The 22,881-nt window shown below is 36.8% G+C and overlaps 1 protein-coding gene across 5 annotated transcripts in view; it reads left to right on the forward strand.

The window, feature by feature from the left end:
- Positions 1-8,734, forward strand: part of LOC115223663 — a 125,471-nt gene extending 116,737 nt beyond the window's left edge. For all 5 annotated transcript variants that reach the window (XM_036512341.1, XM_036512343.1, XM_029794336.2 and 2 more), the window contains 6 exons: positions 699-821; positions 1,907-2,136; positions 3,509-3,688; positions 4,223-4,423; positions 6,108-6,219; positions 7,781-8,734. In XM_036512341.1, the coding sequence (XP_036368234.1) occupies positions 699-821; positions 1,907-2,136; positions 3,509-3,688; positions 4,223-4,423; positions 6,108-6,219; positions 7,781-8,583 (1,649 nt within the window). In that variant the 3' untranslated portion in view covers positions 8,584-8,734. The remainder of the gene's footprint in view (positions 1-698; positions 822-1,906; positions 2,137-3,508; positions 3,689-4,222; positions 4,424-6,107; positions 6,220-7,780) is intronic.
- Positions 8,735-22,881: the final 14,147 nt, after the last annotated feature.

Raw genomic sequence — 22,881 nt, forward strand, 5'->3', positions numbered from 1 at the left:
AGTGTGAAAGAACGTGTACACAGGTGTGTCAAAAATAAATAGACACCTCTTGTTAAGATGTTTTATCTGTGCTGACATTATTTAGTTCATTGAACAAACAGGTTAAATAATTAAAAGACTACATAAAGCATGTCTTCTAAATATTAGGTTAAGTATTTAAATGCTTCGAATTATGTTATTTTGTTTCTAGAAATAATTCTTTCAAAAAATGCTAGTGTCTATTTACTTTTGAGCTGCTCATTTATATGTTTATACATGAAAAGGTGTAATCTTACGTGTGTGTGTCTGTATGTGTGTGTGTGTGTGTGTGCACAGCTCTGTGTGTTTGAACTCCTGTATGTGTGTGTGTACATGTGCATGTGTATGTGCACCTGTATTGAGCGTATGTGCCTGTATGTGTGTGTGTAAGTGTATGTGCCTGTATGTGTGTGTGTAAGTGTATGTGCCTGTATGTGTGTGCACCTGTATGTGTGTGTGTGTGTGTGCACACCTGTATGGAATTATAGTAAATGAAAAAAACTGAAACACCTTTGATTGCAGGTCTCCTTGATAAGGGCCTACTTGGGGTCAAATAGTAACAACAGCAACACAGTGTGTTAGGTGGGTTGTAAGTCAATTGTTTAACGTTGAAAGATCAACCTCTTCCTTCATCACGTGATTAATGTGGGTTTTTTTTCCATATTTTTGTATTTTTGCAGGAATCCGACTAACATTGCGCGGTAAAGTACACATAGAATGGAAGATTATGAGAACTGGAGAGCGCCGGACGGTGAAGCAAGACCATTATTACATTGATGACAAAACTGTTATTTGGGGGAAAGGTAACTGTCTCCTTTATCTGTTTTTTTGTTTGTTTTGGGGTTTTTGTTTTTTTCATTGTGACACCTGCTTATGGAATCAGAAAAAGCAATGCAGTACCCATGACTTTTGAAAATATATCTTTCTCACTCAGAATTGTCGAAGCATGAAATAAACTACCCATATCAGTTGTTAGCTGTCAGGACACTCATTATCATCATCATCAGCGTAGTTTAATGTCCACTTTCCATGCTGGCATGGGTTGGATGGTTTGACTGAGGACTGGTGAGCCAGAGGCTACACCAGGCTCAATCTGATCTGGCAAAGTTTCTACAGCTGAATGTCCTTCCACACGCCAATGACTCTGAGAGTGTAGTGGGCCCTTTTACGTACCACTGATACAAGGGCAGTCAGGCAGTTCTGGCAACGATCATGCTCAAAAGGTGTTTTTTATGTGCTACCTGCATGGGAACCAGTCCAGCGGCACAAGCAACAACCACGCTCAAATGTTTTTCATGTGCCTGTAAGGCAACGCTGGCAACAATCACGCTCGAATGGTGCGTTTACATTCCACTGGCATGGAAGCCAAGCCGTGGCCCTGGCAACGATCACGCTCGGATGTGCTTTTAACGTTCCACTGGCACAAGTGCCAATCAGGCAGTACTGTCATCAGCCACATCAGCAATTTTGATTTCACTTGCCTCAATGTCTTCACAAGCAAAGTTTATTGTCCAATGAATGAGGGGTATTCATAAATGAGCTGGTTACACCCACTGGCATAGGCCACGAGCTATGGTCTCACTTGGCTTGTTTGGTCTTCTCAAGCACAGCATATCTCCAAAGGTCTCGGTCACTAGTCATTGCTTTGGTGAGGCCCAATGTTCGAAAGGTCATGCTTCACCACCTCATCCCAGGTTTTTAAAAAAGTAAATACTGGGGTCAGTTTGTTTGACTACAGCCTTTCCAAGCATTGCTACAGCATGGCCACACTCCAATGACTACAACCAGTAGAAGACTAAAAGCAGTACCTTTTTATTTTTTATATTTTTATTCATTTAGTCATTTATTCATGTATTTATTTATTTATGTTATGTGTTTTTTTTTGCAGATAAGAATGAAGAAGGTAGTGTCCCAATTCTACCCCGAGGAAACCATCGTTACCCGTTCCAGTTCCAACTACCAGAATCAGCCTTACCGTGTTCTTTTGAGAGTAAAATGGCTACCATACGTTATTATCTCCGAGTTGTCATTGATATGCCATATGCTTCATCTCCACAAGGGATTAAGTATTTCACTATAATCGGTCCTCATATAGACTGCATGGATGAGAGGTTTTTGGTAAGATAAAGAAATTATTTATTGCTTACAAAAATATGTTACAGAATATCTATGTTTATCATTCTACACATCCTATATAACTCCCAGCCTTGGAGATGCCAAGTTGTTATTATGATAGAATGGTAAAGAGGCGTAGGAGTGGCTGTGTGGTAAGTAGCTTGCTTACCAACAACATGGTTCCGGGTTCAGTCCCACTGCATAGCACCTTAGGCAAATGTCTTCTACTATAGCCTCGGGCCGACCAAAGCCTTGTGAGTGGATTTGGTAGACGGAAATTGAAAGAAGCCCGTCGTGTATATGTATCTGTATGTGTTTGTGTGTCTGTGTTTGTCCCCCCAACATCACTTGACAACCGATGCTGGTGTGTTTACGTCCCCGTAACTTAGCGGTTCGGCAAAAGAGACCAATGGAATAAGTACTAGGCTTACAAAGAATAAGTTCTGGGGTCGATTTGCTCGGCTAAAGGCGGTGCTCCAGCATGGCCACAGTCAAATTACTGAAACAAGTAAAAGAGAAAGAGAGGCGATCTTAGCTAAAATCTATAAACATAATTGCATGAAATTTAACAGATATGAAGTGGTTTGAGCCCAGTCTGGAGCAGATTTTCAGGCTGGTTTTGGGGTGTGATATCGTGTTCGTGATGAGATGTTGATTGAGAAATAAAGTATCCAGTTGTCTATGTTTGTTCATTCTCTAAATGTCCCTTTTTGGAATTACTTTATCATCTTTCATTATCATCGTTTAGAATTTGCTTTCCATGCTGGCATGGGTTAGACGGTTTGACAGGAGCTGCCCAGGCAGACGACTGCACCAGACTTCTGTGTCTGTTTTGGGCATGGGTTTTATGGCTGGATGCCCTTCCTAACACCAGCCATGGTGGTGGTGGTGGTGGTGACAGTGATGGTGGTTGTTGCTTGGTGGTGGTGGTGGTGGTGGTGGTGGTGGTGATTTATGTGTGTATATGTATATATATTATTCAAGGGGGACATGCTCATCTCTTTGTCTGTATGTATGTCTGTCTGTCTGTTTACCTATCAGTCTCTCTCTCTCCTCTCTCTTTCTCTCTCTCTCTCTCTTTCTTTCTTTCTCTCTGTTTCTCTAATGTTACAAATATTCTAAATATTGAATATATCTACCTCTCTCTTTTTCTCACTCTCTTTTTGTTTCTCTCTCTCTCCCCCTCTTTCTCAAATGTTACAAATATTCCACTTATTGAATACATCTACCTGTCTCTCTCTCTTTCTCTCAATCTCCCTCCCTCTCTCTTTCTCTCTCTCTCTCTCTCTCTCTCTATTTATCATCACCTACCTGTCTCTCTGTTTGTCTGTCTCCAGTCTTACAAATGTTCTAAACGTTGACTGTCTCCTTGCAGAGCCCTCAGGAAGCACAAGATAAGAACAACAACTGCTGCTTCTGTTGTGGAACTGGTCCATTAGTGCTCAAGGCTACTCTTGACCGAAGTGGCTATTGTTGCGGAGAAAACATCAGGCTGAAGGCTGAGATACAGAACAACAGTGATGAAAATGTCTGGTTGGTGTGCAAGCTAATGCAGGTAAGACACACACACACACACTTACACACACACACACACATACAAACTTACACATACATACATACATACATACACACACACACACACACACTTACACACACACACATATATATATAAACTTACACATACATACACACACACATGCATGCATGCATCCATGTGTGTTTTTATGTATAACTGCACCTGAAGACGTGCAAATATTAAGAGCACTCTGTGCATAAAAGCAGAGTATGTAGTGTGAATATGAATCTGCATTTTACTCTGCTACTCTGCAAATGTTGAAGTGACTTGAAAGTGTTGCTCAAGATTGACTTCATCAGAGTGTACAACATATATTAATATATACATACATGTACATTCAAACACACAAGAGATGACTCATAATAGGACATCTGACTCACTAGAAAGAGCAGTTAAACCTCCAAGCCACTAATAGTCGCAATTCTGTACAGTCTATTGACTAAATTTTTCCTTAAAATGAACCTACATTTTTGTTTTGTCTTTTTCTGATATACTTCTCCTCTTCTGTTGCAGTACGTGCAATTCTTCATTAACAAAGGGGTGCTGGGCTTAAATAAAGACACATCTCACAAAGTATTTGAGGTAGAAGGTAGCTCTGTAGCCCCTTTTACCACAGCCAGAATCGATGACCTCTCCCAACAGCTTCAAGTTCCTGTTATGCCCCCAACTCTACTCCATGTTTGCCAGAATGTTGAGATATTCTATTCACTAAAAGTAAGTATTTTTTTTTTAAATTTTATTTTCTTACAGGTTTCTGTCATAAATTGTCTTTTTACCTGCTGACATTTGTAAATAACGGTTACTAGCAGAAAAAGAAATAGGTTCAATGCCTCAGACTTATGAAGAGAAGAGGTGAAAAAGATTTTCTGATGTTCATGCAAAGATGTGTTTTTTTGCAAGAATATTATTAACCCTTTCGTTATCCTATTTATTTTGAGATGCTCTGTGTTTCTTTCAATTAATTTTAACCCTTTAGTGTTCGCATTATTCTGCCAAAATTAATGCTTTTTCATCTACATTGTTTTGAACTAATCATACATTATCTTGTAACTATGAGATTTTGATGAGGCAGTTGTTAATTTTTAAAACAATATTGTAGGGTTGGTGTGAGAGACCAGCTCTGGCAAGTGTGAACATAAAACAGGCAGAATACTTTTGGCCGGATATAACCGGTTTAAATGCTAAAGGGTTAAATGTAACAAAGAATTTAATAAAATAACTTAGGTATCATTAAGCTAGTGTTAGGAACATAAATTGTGACTAAGTGTAAAACACAGGACCACAGCATAAGGCATAGCTTGGGTTCAATGATTTTGACTGAGGGCTGGCAAACCAGATGGCTGCACCAGGCTCCAATCTTGATTTGGCAGAGTTTCTACAGCTGGATGCCCTTCCTAACGCCAACCACTCCGAGAGTGTAGTGGGTGTTTTTTACGTGCCACTGGCACAGGTGCCAGTAAGGCGCTGTTGATAACAATCACACTCGAATGGTGCCCTTTTATGTGCCACCGGCACGGAAGCCAGTTGGCTGCTCTGGCGGCGGTCACGCTCGGATGGTGCTCTTGGCACCCTACTAGCACGGGCACAAGTGCCAGTAAGGCGACGCTGGTAACGATCGTATATATATATATATATACACTACACTACAGCTCTATGCCTTATACTGTAAGTCTATGCCTTATTCTGTGGTCCTCTGTTTTACACTGCTACTCTATGTCTTATTCTGCAGCTTTATCCCTCTTATTACAGTGTTATGCCTTTATACTGTAAGTCTATGCCTTATGCTGTGGTCCTGTGTTTTATAGTACAGCTCTATGCCTTATTCTGCATCTTTATGCCTTTTATTACAGTGCTATGCCTTATACTGTAAGTGTATGCCTTATGCTATGGCCTTATATTTGTATTTAATTAATACTACATCACCCAGATATGTTCTTTCTTTACTGAGGAAGTAGAGAGTGTGAAGAAGGTTTGGCTGCTATTTCTATTTCTAAGAAGTGAAGCAACAGCATAGAACAGACTTGGCCAACTCGAATTACATTGCGGTCCACTTTAATCACAGAAAGTTTTTTGAGGGCCGCTTGCACTCTGACAGAATTGAAAGCATTTTGCTTTCTCATGCTTATTATTACAATAATCGTTGACTCAACATGAAACATTATCATTGCTAAAACAGAATCTTTCTTTCTTTTTCTACTTTTCATTACAATCTTTCATTTTTGATAAAAAATTTTTAAATGTTTGTTTAAATAAACCTATTTCAACAAAGTATCAAGTGGGCCACAAGATAAAGGGCTTCGGGCCACATGGGGACTCTCTCATTAGCTAATAACTGTCATTTTTGTTGTTGTTGCTGCTGTTGTTGTTGTTGTTTATTTCTCTGTATTGTATATCTTAGGTATATCTACACATGGAAAAAACTGGTGACGTCCTCCATATTGAATTCCCAATAACAATCGGAACAGTTCCTTTCCGTATTCCAAACAGTCCAGCCCCTGAAGTCAGATATGGTGAGTATTAACCACCTCCTTGTTTTTGTTGCTGCTGTTTTTGTTGTTGTTGTTAAGCAACAAGACAGGGTGTAAGGGTGATTAGGTGATGGTCTAGGGCTTAGGGACGGGAGACCCCAGACCTTGGAAAAAAAAACTTTGGTCGTCTTGTTGTAATCGAGGACTCTTCGTTGACGCCCGACACCAATGGGAGGTGGCCCTCGAAGTCGCTGGAAATGGAGATCTCCAGGTTCAAATTCTTGAACAGCTGTTGTTGCTGCTGCTGCTGCTGCTGATGATGATGATGATGATGATGATGATGTTGTTGTTATGTATGAGGAGAGGATTGCATTGTTGCAGAGTCATCAAACAAACATAAAAACATTCAAACACACACACACACACACGAACACACACACACACACACATACAAACACACACCACACACATTTATAAACACTTATCTATAAATACACATACACATTCATTATACACAGACCCACACATTCATAAAGAGACACACAATCACATTCATAAACACATACAAGCACACACACATATATGTGCATATTCAGAAGTGCACATTCACAAATATACACATGTGACTATAGATATATTCATAAAAAATATATATACACACATACATATACATATAAGCACAGGAGTGGCTGTGTGGTAAGAAGCTTGCTTCCCAACCACATGATTCCGGGTTCAGTCCCACTGTGTAGCACCTTGGACAAGTGTCTTCTACTATAGCCTCAGGCCAACTAAAGCCTTGTGAGTGGATATGGTAGATGGAAACTGAAAGAAGCCCATCGTGTATATATATATATATGTATGTATATATTTATGTGTTTGTCCCTCCCACCATCGCTTGACAACAGATGCTGGTGTGTTTATGTACCTGTAACTTAGCAGTCAGGGAAAAGAGACTGATAGAATAAGTACTAGGTTTCCAAAGAATAAGTCCTGGGGTCAATTTGTTTGACTAAAGGCAGTGCTCCAGCATGGCTGCATTCAAATGAGTGAAACAAGTAAAAGAATAATAGAGTATACGTACACATAAATCTGCATACACACACATACTTTCTCTCACACTTACACACACACACATAGACACACACACATATTTATAGACACATGTTCATAATCACATGCCTGTGTGATGTATGATTAAGGAATTTGCTTAACGACCAGATGGTGCCGAGTTTGCTGCCACTGGGCAACAACTCTGATGAATGTTTCCAATTGTAGCCATAAGCATTTTGCTTATAAGGCATTGGTTAAAACCTATGCTTTGCATTTGAAATTTGGTAGACATTAAATAGGTTGACATTTGAAGAACTCCAGGAATTTAGGTTTTTGTATGAATCCATGAGATTGATCCTTGAACTCTTTTGTTACCGTATTTCTCTTCAACTCTGCTGCCTTTGCTTTGATTGATATTGGAAACAATGAAGAATTTGGTGAAATAATGTTGTCATTATTAAGCTTGTGTTTGGAGCATAAATTCTAGTAATTTTGACTCTTAAGTGTTGATTAACTTGTCTAATAAGCCCCTCATTTCTGTGTCTGTTTTCAGAGAATGCTGTCAGCCATGTTGAAGGTGGCATCTACATCAGTTCAGAGTTCCAGTTTGGTGGCGTGTACATGGGTGACGAAGATGAACACACTGAAGAGGTTGTACTTTACAGACCTGTCTACGTCTGCGTGCCACACGCAAAACTAAGCCATTCTAATTCCGCACTTTCAGACAAGAAAGACAAAGACCAGATATCAAAGGACTCTTCGAAAGAGAAGTTAAAAGCCGAAGAACAAACGAAACCTGCTACCAAAGGAGAAGAAGCAACAGTGACCAATTCCGAGGAAATTGTCAACCTCAAAGACACTGTTTCCTCAGACGCAACCGATAAAATAAGTTATGCTATGAAAGAAGTGGCTAAAGTTAATGTCGAAGCCAGTGTAATCTCAGAAACAAGTGCTGCAGACGTGGATGTTACCAGCAAAGAAGACAAATCTGGAGATGCTGTGGAGAAATTAGCTGTTAGCAGTGAACAAACAGGCGAAGCTGTCAGTGTTGATAAAGGAGCTGTGAAAACAAGCAACAGTAGTAGTAAAAGTGGTGGCGGTGATGCTGACGGTGGTGGTGGAGGTGGCAGTGGTGGTGTAGAGGATTTAGCTACTCCTAACGCCGTGCATCTCGTGTCTGTCGAGTCGGAGCCACAAGCAGCATCCAGTCGGAAGACCGACGTAAACAGCATACATCTGTCGAATGACAACTCGCAAATCGACCACTCGGAGACAGCTCAGAAGACGTCGGTCGAAGGAGAAACTTTAGTGAAAGAGAATTCCAAAACAGCAACGGAAGCCATTATACCAAGTTAATTTCATTTGAATTTTATCCTAACGACTGAGATTTAATAACACGTAAATACATTCTGTTCCACACACACAAACAAACACACACACAAACACACACATACATGCACATTTGCAAACATGGGCACATACATTCATACATACATACATACATATATATATATATATATATATATATATATATATATATATGTATATATATATATATATATGTATATATATGTATATATATATATGTATATATATATAGTATATATATATATATGTATATATGTATATGTATATATATATGCATATATATAAATATGTATATGTGTATATAAATATGTATATGTATATATATATATAATATATATATATATATATATATATATATATATATATATGTATATATTATATATATATATATATATGTATACATGCTCTCACTTTTAATTCCCTGACATTTGCCAATGCAAGAACTTCTGTAATTCAAATAAAATATTCCAAATCGTTGGAAGACATGTTCTTCGTTGACCTCTGACCTGACTCAAATATCTCATGCACTCAATGACCTGCTTCTTATTCATTTTCCACATTTTGAATTTTTCATTTTTCATTCTTTATACAACACACTGATAAACTTCATTCGTTTGGGCTTTTTTCTTCTTTTTGTTTTCTTCATTTTTTTTTTTTGGTTTTTGTTTAATTAATTAATTTTTTTTTATAAAATTAATTAATTTTTTTAAAAATTTCAATTCCAATTTCAAGTGTTCTCTGTCTGAATCGGTAGCGCGCCAGACAAGAATGCCTTGTGGTATTTAGAGTTGTGTGTGTGTGTCCCGCCTATGACCCCCCCCCCTCCATTTTGTTGACAGTGAATTGGCAGAACTGTTACAGCGTCAGACAAAATTGCCTTGTAGTATTTGTCATAACTTTGAACTATAAGTTCCAAGTTCAAATCTCACTGAGGCCAACATTGCCTTTCATTCTTCTAGGGTCAATACAATGAAGTAAGAGTCGAGTAATGGGGTCGATTAAATATTTGTATAACGCATAGTCGATGTGAGTGGAATTACACAATAGAAGATAAGATGTTCTGAGTTCAAATCCTGCAAGAACTCAAACTTTGAATTCCATCCTTCCAGGGGGAACAACAGACATATAAAACAGAGTACAGGAGTACAGAGCCAGTGAAGTACTGAGGAATTGATGTGGCTGAATATTTCCTTCTCTGTGAACCAAAAAAAAAAAAAAGAAAAAGAAAGAAAGAAAGAATTTTCTGGTCTTGTGCTTATGCTAGAAATCCTATTTTTGAAATCTTTCTGGTTTTCTGATTTCAGTTTTTATTCAAATTTCTTTTATATATATAAACAAAAAAAATATTTTTTATTGAAAAAGAAAAAAATCTCAGAAAAATTTAAACAAAAAATATATATATATATATATATATATATATACATATATATAAATGGAAAGAAAATTTGTTTTATGGAAAAATTTTTAAAAATAACTTTACAAAAACAAAAAAACACCAAAGAAAAAGGATTTGTAGTAAGCAACAATCCAGCAACAAGGAATTAAAGATTATCTGCTGACCAACTGATCGACTGACCAACCCAGAATGTATATGATAAAGTAATTAATCTATTTTGTGCTGTTTTATATCCTGCAGTTTTGTGACCAATAGTGTTATTGGTTATTGATTTCCAATGAGCTAATCATTGATTCCCTTTGTTTCTGACGATGAGAGCAACATTTCAGCTTAATTATAAATATCAATATTACGCATTTTTTTGTTTGTTCTATGTATTCGATTAGTGGCAGTTTTCTTAATTAAGTGTATATCTGTCTCCAATACATATATACACACCTACATACATGTATAGACACCTACATACATGTATACACATACATTCATACATACATGGTGAATTAATGCGGAACTTGACTATAAATTCTCATTTGTATGTTTCATCATGTAGAGGCATGTGGCCTAGTGGTTAGAGAAGTGAACTCATGGTCAAGGGATCGTGGGTTCGAATCTCAAACCAGGCGATGTGTGTATTTATGAGTAAAACACCTAAACTCCACACAGCTCCAGCAGAAGATAATGGCGCACTTCTGCTGACTCTTTCACCACAACTTTCTCTCATTCTTTCCTCCTGCATCTAGAAACTCACCTGTGATGGACCAGTATCCCATCTAGGTGAGGAACCTATATGCCAGTGAAAACGGGAAACCGGCCCTTATGAGCCAGGCATGGCTCGAGAAGGACCAAACAACATGTTTTATCATAAGTGCATTAGGCTATGTACCTGCAAATTTACACAAAGAAAGAGAAAAAGAAACTGATGTGGCTTCTCCAATTAATGGTACAGTAAATATTTGTAAGACATTCTGAAGATTCTCCACCTGAGATTCCTTTAGGAGAATAGATGTACACACACAAATGTGTGCATTGACAGCTCAGTCAACACACAAACTCAATGGCATATTTACAAACACCAAGAAATCTTTTCACCCAAAAGTCTTGTCACTTTGTTAGAAACCAGCTTGATGTCTCTTAAGAAAAACTTAAATAAAACTCAAAGAAAAAATCATTCATATATGTATGTGTGTATGTGTATGTCAGGCTTCTGCAAGTTCTATTTATCAAATTCCTCCCAAAAAGAATGAGGCAACCTGACTGAGACCATGGTTGATGATGATATATGCCCCTGTGCTCTGGGATTGAACCTGGGATAATGTGAATGAGAAACTAATAATAAAATTCTTATTGCCATACATTTCTAGAAAATTCTGCAGAAAACCAGTTTATCTGAAGCATTTTTTGGACAGTTCTCCTATGATGGTAACTGGGCACACACTCCGAGTTTGCATTCGGAAATATTAACTTGATTTTCTTTTGGTGCAAGGCTGAGCTAGCCATGTGTATGTATTCGTGCATTAGTGTGTGAATGACGACAACGATGACAATGATGTTTCCGGCGCCTTACATACAAGTTTTTGCCTGCTTCTTAAACTAGCTGACCCTTGCTTGTTCACCATTAGGCCTTAGGATCTTTCTCTCACTTCTGTTTTTGAAAGTCTTGTTGAAATATTTGCTGTTAACTCCACCAACATCTACACCTTTGTGGTTGGCTTTTGGGCTCTTGGGCCCTTGCTGGTTTTCATGTTCATTAAAGCATCCCTTCCTTTTGTGTGTGTGTGTGTGTGTTACAAATTCCCAAAAAATTACTGGCTCTGCCTCAGAAAAAAAACTGTTCTCCTGTATAAACGAACATAGGAACATCTACATGGTCATTTAACCTGCTAGAAATCAGAGCTAAACCTCTCTTAAATTAAATTGTAACATCTTGAAGAAGAAGGGACACATCGGATATTGTAGTCTTAGATGTACAATATCTACGAGAAAAACAGGATGGTGACAACCAATTTGTTCAAATGTCTACTCACTTCAGTGCTGACTTAATAAACAACAACAGCAACAATAACAAAAACAGAGACCTGGAACTCTGTTGAAGAAACGAAGAATCAAAACAAAAAAAATAATAATAAAACCCAAGGCAGCACTAAAAAAAGCAACAAAACAAAGAAAGTTTCATGCCAGACTTTTAAACTTTCAAGCTGCGATTCCTTTCATTCCAAAAATGACACACCATTAATAATGGTATATGTCGACAAAACACTAACGATATATTCTTATAAACTTGATTAATTATACCTCAAAGAAATCAATGTAGTTCTTTAAATATATTTTCATTTTTATTTTTAATATTTCTTTTTTTTTTTGGTCATGTTTTGATCTGTACACAACTAAATATGTTAATGAGCTAATGAGCTGACTTTGGTGTGTTCTGTTGGCTTACTAGAAACTAAGGGCAATGAATGGAAGGAACATTAATTCCAGGGGCAAATAATATTAACCCCCCCTCTTGGCTGTTATTCATAATTCTTAATGCTTCAAATTCTAAGCTCTTACGTGAAGAAAACAATAAAACTGAAACGTTTTAATAAGCTTTAAGAATTCTTAACATTTGAACAACATAATTGCATGCAAACAATTATAATATTTTACCAAGCAATTGTTGCAAACTTATTGACATTGAATATGATACATGTGTGTGTGCGTGTGTGTGTGCATGTGTGTGTGCGTGTGTGTGTGCATGTGTGTGTGCGTGTGTGTGTGTGTGTGTGATAAACCAGGCATACACGGACATCCACGAGACATCTTAATTCACTTCATCAAGGTATTTTTTTCGGTTGTAGATTCCTCTGCAACTAATTAGAAAATTTGTTGGGGCTGTGATCTGTGAACAATGTCTGTATGAAATAAAATTAAATAAACAGAAAAAGAAATTGAATCTTGAATATAACCAGAGAAAGAAAATATGCATATATTTATCTTACAGTAAACTTTCCGGGCCATCAAGATGTTTCTGTAACACTTGCTTCGTCAAGTGATACATATAAGACTTATAGTGTACAGGGTTTCTGCTGATTATACTTATATCTATCTATCTATCTATCTATATATATATATATCTTTCAGTAGAAATACTAGATACTATAAGCCTATCATACACTATATTTTTAATGTAGGCCACTGAAAGAAAGACATGTCTAATTAATCACAGTATTTATGTTTTTACAGCATGTTGAAGAATATATGTTGCCTAATTATATGTCCAGAGTATATATATATATGTATGTATATATATATATATATATTATATATATATATATACACACACACACACACACACACATATATATATATATATATATACTTGCAAATGGATGCATGACATTCAGCATATACATACACACACACATATATATATACATGCATATATGGGTACAGGATGTCACCAACAGTAAACGACATGAAATACAAAAGGAAATGAGATTAATATGCAAACGTGAGAAACAAATGGAAAACAGGACAAGTAACACAAAGAACGACCCTTCATCAGTTGTCAGCTGTCTATCTACTCCTCATTTTGAGCACTGAATGACAATGTGAGTCTTCTCCCATAAGTACTTATGGGAGCAACTGTCTTTGAAGACTCATATTGTCATTGAATGCTCGAAATGAGGAGTAGATAGACAGGTGACAACTGATGAAGAGTCGTTCTTTATGTTACTTGTCCTGTTTCCCATTTGTTTCTCTTGTTTGCGTATTAAACTCATTTCCTTTTGTATTTCATGCTGTTTACTGTTGGTGACATCCTGTACCCCTATATGCATGTGTATATATATATATATTATATATATATATATATATATTATATATATATAGACATACTTAAATACACACACATATATACATCATGTAGGCCAGTAATTTTTGTTTATATCAAGAAATCAGCTAAAAAGGAAGAAATAAAAAAGAAAAAGGTGACCAATGAATATTTTTCTTTCAGCAATATTTTATTCTGTAATTCAGGTGTTACAAGGGGACAGGAGGAGATTATTTAAAAAAAAAAAGGGGGACTACACTCATGATTCTTTTTGCTTTTTTAGGGGACTCCAAGACCAGTAGGAAAGGGAAGAGATGAAGTTATCCTTCAGATCAGAGATTTGGCCCAAATGCCTAATTGTTTGATTCATTTAAAGGTAACCACCTGTCCCTAACAAGGGTCAGGTGATGAAGGTATTATTAAAAACACAGGGCAACATATAATTATTTTTAACCATTTCTCCAGCCTTATTTTCTCATATTTCAAGAAGAAACTCAAAGGAACAGAGCTGAATATATACACATTGACTGCATATTGACCAAATATTGTATATACATATATATAATATAATGTAATATTATATATATAATATATATATATAGTATAATATATATATATATATATTATACTATATATATTATATATAGAATAATATATATATATATATTCATTTATTGTATTATATATATATATATATGTATGTATATATATATATATATTATATATAATATATAATAAATATGATATGTGTATGTACATATATATATATATGCACACACACACATATATACAGGGTGGCCCAGAAGTCACGAAAGGGTTTCAATATTTAATATCTCATTTGTTTCAAAATTATGATGTTTTAGTAAGTAAGCTATAGAAAAAGGATGTGATATTTATTTCCCTTAGATGTAAAAGATGACATCTTTCAAATGATGTCCATTTTCCAGTTCACATAAGCATGCTCTTTCTAAGGCATTTTCCATACCAGTCATTAACATTTGTGGCTCCAGTTGTCTAATTTCTGTTCTAATGTTATTTTTCAAGATCTGCAATTGTTTGGGGCTTGTTGACATAAACTTTTTCCTTAAGATAGCCCTCGAGAAAAAAAAATCTGGGGCAGTTAGATCTGAAGAACGAGATGGCCAATTTATTGCTGAAAATCGAGAAATTAATTTTCTCTCAAAAATTTGCCTGAGTGTTCCTTGCTGTGCGAACTGTGGGTCCTACCTGCTGAAATCAGACACCAGACATATTCTTGAACTGTTGAACATAAGAAATTTTGAATCCTGGAGTGGTATGCATCACCAATGACAGTAACAGTGTCTCCATCCGCATTTTCATAGAAATAAGGTCCTATCACCTTTTCTGAAGTCATCTCACACCAGACACTATACTTTAAGGGATGTAGTTCTCTTTGATGGATTGCCATAGGATTTTCTGAACCCCAAATCATGCAGTTTTGTTTATTAATGAATCCACTCAAATGAAACTGGGCTTCATCTGACATAATCAATTTATGGAGAAATTCTGGATTTCCTCTTGCTAATTCTTGGAATCTCGTGGCATATTGTAACCTAGCAGCCTAATCTAGTTCTTTCAGCTGTGGCACCAATTGGATTTTATACAGAAAAAGATCCATTGTTTTAAAAATTTGTTGGGGTGATGTCCTGCAGACTCCAACTCGACCAGAACATCTTCCCATTGATGTTGTCAGGTCTTCTTCTTGACTCTCCCTCACACGCCTGACCATGGCTTCGTTTTTAATGGTGTGAGGTTTGCCTATCCTTGGAAGGTCACTTACTGATCCTTGATCTACAAAACGACCAATTAATCGCCTAACCATTGATTCACTTGGACAATCCATTGCTCCATAATGACAACGATATACTCATTGAGTCCGAATTATTGACCCCTGGTTTTAGTTTTGGTTTGGTAGCAAAATTTCACGTGTTCACTGTTCAGTAGGGCACTTTTCTATGCTTCAATTTTTATGGTCTTTTTTATATGAATCTGAAATAAAATAAAAATTAAATAATTATTAAAAAAGTTATTAAATATTGAAATCCATTTGTGACTTCTGGGCCACCCTGTATAATACATACATACATACATACATACATACATACATGTATATATATGACATCTTGTCTGTGAAAGAATGAATCTATTTTCTCAATCATTATCATCATCATCTTCATCATCATTATTATTATTATTAGGTTATATTGTTTTTTTTACTAACCCTTCTGTTGTCAGAGAAAACTGATAATCATTCGGTGTTCTATGGAATTCGATCTGTTTCCTTGTATTTATTTCAGCAGCAGCAATCCTTCAAGCTCTCTCTCTCTCTCTCTCTCTCTCCCTCCCTCTCTCTCCTCTCTCTCTCTCTCTCTCTCTCTCTCTCTCTCTCTCTCTCTCTCTCTCTCTCTCTCTCTCTCTCTCTCTCTCTCTCTCTCTCTCGCTCGCTCGCTTGCTTGCCGGGTAACCATGTACCTCGCCTACAGCAAGACACCCGTTCCTGTCTCTCTCTCTCTCTCTGTCTTTATTTATCTATCTATCCATCCATCTATGTGTATCTCTTTCTTCCTCTATCTCTCTGTAGACACTTCTCTCTTCTCTTGCTTTGTCTCTTTCTCTCTCTATCTCTCTCTCTCTCTCTTTCTGTCTGTCTCTCTCTCTCCCTCTCTCGCTTGCTGCCGAGTGACGCATGTACCTCTCCTACAGCAAGACACTCCAATCTCTCTCTCTCTCTCTCTCTCTCTCTCTCTATATATATATATATATATAATATATATATATATATCTTATTTATCTATCTATCCATCCATCTATGTGTATCTCTTTCTTTCCTCTATCTCTATGTAGCCACTTCTCTCTTCTCTTCCTCCTCTATCTTCCTCTCTCTCTCTCTCTCTTTCTGTCTGTCTGTCTGTCTCTCTCTGTCTCTCTCTCTCTCTCTCTCTCTCTCTTACCAAATAAACTTATAAAAGGTTTTTGTTGTTTATTTCATTTTCTACTTTGCAAAACATTTCATTTTCAAAACCAATTGAGCAACTGACCAAAGGGCAAAAATACCTTGTGGTATTTGATTACCTCCCATAACATTGTGATTACAAATCCCATCCAAGTTCACCCTACCATCCACCTTTCATATGCCAATAAATAATTAAATACCAATTAACATATATAAATGATGCTGTAGCATGACCGTAGCAACTTAAATGAGTTAAAGATGGTAAGAAAGCAAAAATCTTACATATTGCAATGGAAATAAGTAATTTCTGCAAGGCAAGAAATACTGGACAATGTAAAACACCCAATAGCTGATGAACATTAATAAGGTAGAAACAGCTTTGAACCCTGAACAGTGAAGTTGTATAATAAACATGACAACAACCATCTATGACTGTTTATGTATCTAGTAAGTCTAATTCAGTTTAATTTATTTACAAATATAGCGATTGTTAAAATCTTTGGATACATCCCATAGGCAACATTGATATACACATTGATATACTTACCCATGGACATATTTACAAAGTCAGAAAACAGCACAGCTCCCATGACTTTAGGAAACATTTTTTCACGCTGAGAGTTGCTGAAGCATGGAACAAACTGCCTGCATCAGTTCTTAGTTCTCGGAGCATTGCATCCTTCAAAACTTCCATGCCAACACTACTCCTGATTTTCTCCCCTCCATACACACAAGCAAACATGTATCTGACTCATGCATTGTTCACTTTCCAGACATTTGTACATTACTGCATGTACTTTATACACATTTTCTGACAAGTTGTGGTGCACCTGAGCACTGTATACAATAATTTCATTATATTATATTACATACATATGTATATATAAATATATGTGTGTGTGTGTATTGGAGTGGTTGGCGTTAGGAAGGGCATCCAGCTGTAGAAACTCTGCCGGATCAAGATTGGAGCCTGGTGCAGCCATCTGGTTCGCCAGTCCTCAGTCAAATCGTCCAACCCATGCCAGCATGGAAAGCGGACGTTAAACGATGATGATGATGACTGGTGACTGAGACCATTGGGTATGTGCTGTGCTTGAGAGGGACCATCAAGCCAAGTGCATTCATGCTGGTGGCATGTATATATATATATATGACCGTGACCGACCAGGCTATCAGATGTTGCTACACATCGCTGGTCACAATGCGCTTCACAGTGTTTTACCCTTCAAATGACACCACCCCGCTGACAGAAGAAAGAGTGAGAGAAAGTTATGGCGAAAGAGTACAGCAGGGATCGCCACCACCACCCTGCCAGAGCCTCATGGAGCTTTATGTGTTTTCGCTCAATAAACACTCACAACGCCCAGTCTAGGAATCGAAACCGTGAGCCTACGACCGCGAGTCCACTGCCCTAACCACTGGGCCATTGCGCCTCCATATATATATATATATATATATACAGACACTTTATTTAAAGCAGCAGAAAATTCAAAAAAACCTGTTACTCTGAGTTTCTGTTGAATTTTCTGCTGCTTTAAATAAAGTGTGTGTATATATATATATATATATGTGTGTGTATATATATATATGTGTATATATATATATTGTAGACATATAAACAGGGAAAATTTAATAATTTCTCCCTAGATTGAAAAGAAATATAAAACAGTCTTAATTGGTTCTTGGACTTCATTGGAGTCTCAGCAGAGACGTCTTCATTGCTTTGTCTAGTCCCAGAGAAATGGGCAACCAATCTGTCTATGTACTCAACAAGTCCAGTCCCTACAGAGAACTTGAACTACTAATTTGCATATGATGTTTAAGGTATATAATTTACATACCGTATGTATGTATTATCAGGATCATGTCAACAGGGATCTTAGTCTACACAGTATCGAGATGTGGATATTACAGAAAACCTTTGTAGTAGATTTATAAACAGGGCAGATTAAGCTATTTCTCCGTAGATTGTACAAATGGTGAGCAGCCTCCAGGCAGAATGTTCTTGATTATAACATAGGAACTGGTCTGAATGTTACAGAAGGTTTTGTGCCAACTATTACGCTTGGCAATATTGATTGCTCTTGTGTGTGTGTCTGTCTGTTTATATATGTATGTAAACACACGTGTGTATATATATATATATACATACATACACATAATTATTCATGTAAATACATATATATGTGTATGTATATATATATATATGTATGTTTATATGTATATGCATGTGTATATATATATATATATATATATATGTTTATATGTTTATATGTATATGCATGGATATATATTTATATATATGTATGTATGTATGCATGTTTATATATATATATATATATATACACACATACATACATACCTGTATATGTATATATATATATATATATGTATGTATATATGTCTGTGTACACACACACATAAACACACACCCTCCTTATTGTTGCATGCACAACCCATTGTAATTTCCTTCGTTTTCATTTCATGCAACAACACAGACAACACAGATGATCAATAAATGCTTATCTTGATCTGTAACGAGTCTGTTGTTTCCCAATTCACCAATTAACGAGACCAAACCACGGAGATGCTAAACCAATTCCGTCTTTGATTCCTAACGATGCTGCAATATACTTTTTGCCACACTTCTACACATAATCAAGCACTTCAACATGTTCCTCCTTTATTCCTACCAAATGTTGATTGAAGAACTGTCTGTAAGAATTATTTTGGAAGTTTATTTATAGTTGCAGGTGTAGCTGTTTGGTTTGGAATTTTGGTTCCAAGCCACATGGTTTTGAGTTCAGTCCCACTGCACGGTATCTTTGCTAAGTGTCTTCAACTGAAACCTGGGGCAAATCAAAGCCTTGTAAATTTTCCTTCATCATCATCATCATCATTGTTTAATGTCCGCTTTCCATGCTAGCATGGGTTGGACGATTTTGACTGAGGGCTGGCGAACCAGATGGCTGCATCAGGCTCCAATCTTGATCTGGCAGAGTTTCTACAGCTTGATGCCCTTCCTAACTCCAACCACTCCGAGAGTGTAGTGCTTTTTATGTGCCACCAGCAGGGGAATATGTATGTATGTACGTATGTATGTACGTATGTATGTAAGTATGTATGTATGTATGTATTTATGTATGTACGTATGTATGTATGTATGTACGTATATATGTACGTATGTATGTATTGTACCTATATAAACAGGGATTCCTCATAATATGAGGGATTAACTGGCTCTGGAGATTAACTGACTCATTCAGCAAATTTGCCTTTGGTAGCTGATCATTTTGAAATTATTAATTTAGGGATAGCACCATTATTGGTACTGCAGTGGAAAGAATCATTCAAGGTTTGTCATCATCTGCACCATTATCATAATCATTTAATGTCCAGTTGCATGGGTCAAATGGAAGTTGTTGAAGCAGATTTTCTATGGACAGACACCTTTCCTGTCTCCATCCCTCACCTGTTTCGAGGTGATGATGAAGGTGTGTTAGATTGTTGGTATGGCTGTTTTTGTATATGTGGAATAGTATTACAGGATTGTTGGTATGGCTGTGGAATAGTATTATAAACTCATGCTTTTGATATATATATATTTCCAAAATAACTCCTTATACTGAACTCTACTATTTTCCTCTAGTTAACTCCCTCATATTGTCTCTGATGAAGGGATATCCCTAATATCCCAAAAATAGCTGTATGACTACCTTTCTCTTTAAAAATGTCCTATAAGTTCCGCACAGCCTTGGCTTTGTTGTCTCATTTTATTTAACATATACATGCTGATACAAGACCTGCAATAGACTCATCACTCATATTATTATCGAACCGAGAGTCTACTGTCCTCCCATAGCACTTACATAGCCTTACCTGCCAGCTTCGGTCTTCTGGATACCAATACCTCTCATATATATATATATACAGACACACTCAAACACCCAGTATAAATATACTGTATCGATGTGTGTGTATATACATATATATATATATATATATCCAATGAAAAGAAGAAGACAAAGAAAATTATTTGACATATCTTTAATATAAGTTACAATTATTCCTGTACCATCCCTATTTGCAATGTCAGTTTACACGAAAATTCTAAATGAAAAATCACGTGATATTTGTGGTTTTAGACATCAGAGAGGCATTTCAGCAGACTCGTATCGAAGGTGTGTGTATATATATACACCAGAGTCACTTGGGCTCATCACAATTTTCACATTAGACATGCCTGCTCGAAGAATTTCACGTTTTATTTCTAGTCCCAAATGGCTTATTTTCTATAACTAGCATTATGTCTTTCTCCAGTTCTAAGTTAAGGGTAAAAATAAAGCAACCTTGCAAAACACAGCTGATCCTTACACACAGACACACAGAATAGCAGCAATCAAAGAAACAACAGCAGAGTGCAGAACAAACATCTGCGATCTGACTGTTGCCTGTATTCTTGACAAGAGATGCCAATTAGTCTTTTAGTCGACCTTGGTGGAATTTGAACTCAGAACGTGAAGACCGACGAATTGCCGCCTAAGCATTTCATCCGGCGTGCAAACGATTCTGCCAGCTCGCAGCCCTAATATTCTCTGGACATTTCCAGAACCATATTTGTTATATAATATTTACGCACTCCAGGGCGGTGGGCTGACAAAATCGTGAGAGTGTCGAACAAAATGCTCAGCGGCATTTCTTCAGATTTTGACGTTCTTAGTTCAAATTTCGCCATGGTCGACTTTGCCTTCCATCTTTCGGGGTCGATAAGATAAGTACAATTTGAGCCCTGGAGTCGATGTAATCAACTTACTCCATCCCGCAAAATTGCTGGCCAATATTAAAAGCGTTCCGTATCTATAATTCCCATTTTAAGTATTTTGGTAAATCCAATTCTTCCATCCCTAAACTTCATGATAGGTAACACAGAGTTGTTTCCCTTGGTACGAAAGTTTAACATTTCCGTGAGGTGACGACGGTGGGGGTGGCCGTCGGTTGTTTTAATTTTTATGAAAACAGGACGATTTGGCCACTATTTCTAGCAGGCTGAACAATATTTATTAGTGAAAAGTTTAAATTCAATGACAAAAATCGAAAACTATATTAAAATATAAGAAAAAGAATATAAAATGATGAAACATCACACGTTGGTTGTAAATCTATTAGACTAGGATTGCAGTTACCTCCCTTAGACCAGTAAACTCAGGTGCGCGACTGTTCGTAGACTTGCCTTTACATAGATTATTGTTATCCAGACAGCTTCCAGTACAGAGGATAATCTGCCTCTGTATTTTGCAGGGTCACTAGGTTTATTTTAATCGTTGTCTAAAATACGGACAGCCCGAATTTTTTGTTTAAATCCCAGCAATAAACTATTAAATGTGTTTAAAGGAAGAAAGATATGGAAAAACACCAGTTACATCAGAGTGACAAAGAAACGAGGAGGTTATTAGGTGGTCGTGAGATGTACTAAAAATAGTAGCTAAATAGCCTTTAAATCACACGTCACAAGATCTATTTTTCAGGGTTTTATTTTGTGGTGGGGGTGCATAATTATATGATTTCCTTTGTGTAGAACCCAAACTCGCCAGAAGTTTCTGAAAATTCCTTAAGAATTAAAAAAAAAAATTGTTACTCTTTTATCGACCCCCAAGACTTATTCTTTGTAAGTTTAGTACTTATTCTATCGGTCTCTTTTGCCGAACCGCTAAGTTACGGGACGTAAACACATCAGCATCAGTTGTCGCAAGATTCGCGAGAAATATATTTCCAAGGAAAAAAAAAATGAACTGAAACTGAAATATGTTGAATGATAGACGCAGACGTGGCTGCGTTTTTAGAAGTCTGCTCCCCAAGTACATGCTTCTGGGTTCATTCCCACTGTGTGACACCTTGGGCAAGTGTCTTCTTCTATAGCCTCAAATTGATCAAAGCCTTGAGAGTGGATTTGGCAGACGGAAACTGAAAGAAGCCCGTCGTATGTATTATATAAATATGTCTGTTTGCGTGTGTTTGCCCTCCACTCCCGCTTGACAACCAGTGCTGGTGTGTTTCTGTCCCCATAACAAAAATAGTCGATGGAATAATTACGAGGCTTAAAACAGA

This window comes from Octopus sinensis, linkage group LG23 (genome assembly GCF_006345805.1).
Source record: "Octopus sinensis linkage group LG23, ASM634580v1, whole genome shotgun sequence".
Taxonomy (NCBI): Eukaryota; Metazoa; Mollusca; class Cephalopoda; order Octopoda; family Octopodidae; genus Octopus; species Octopus sinensis.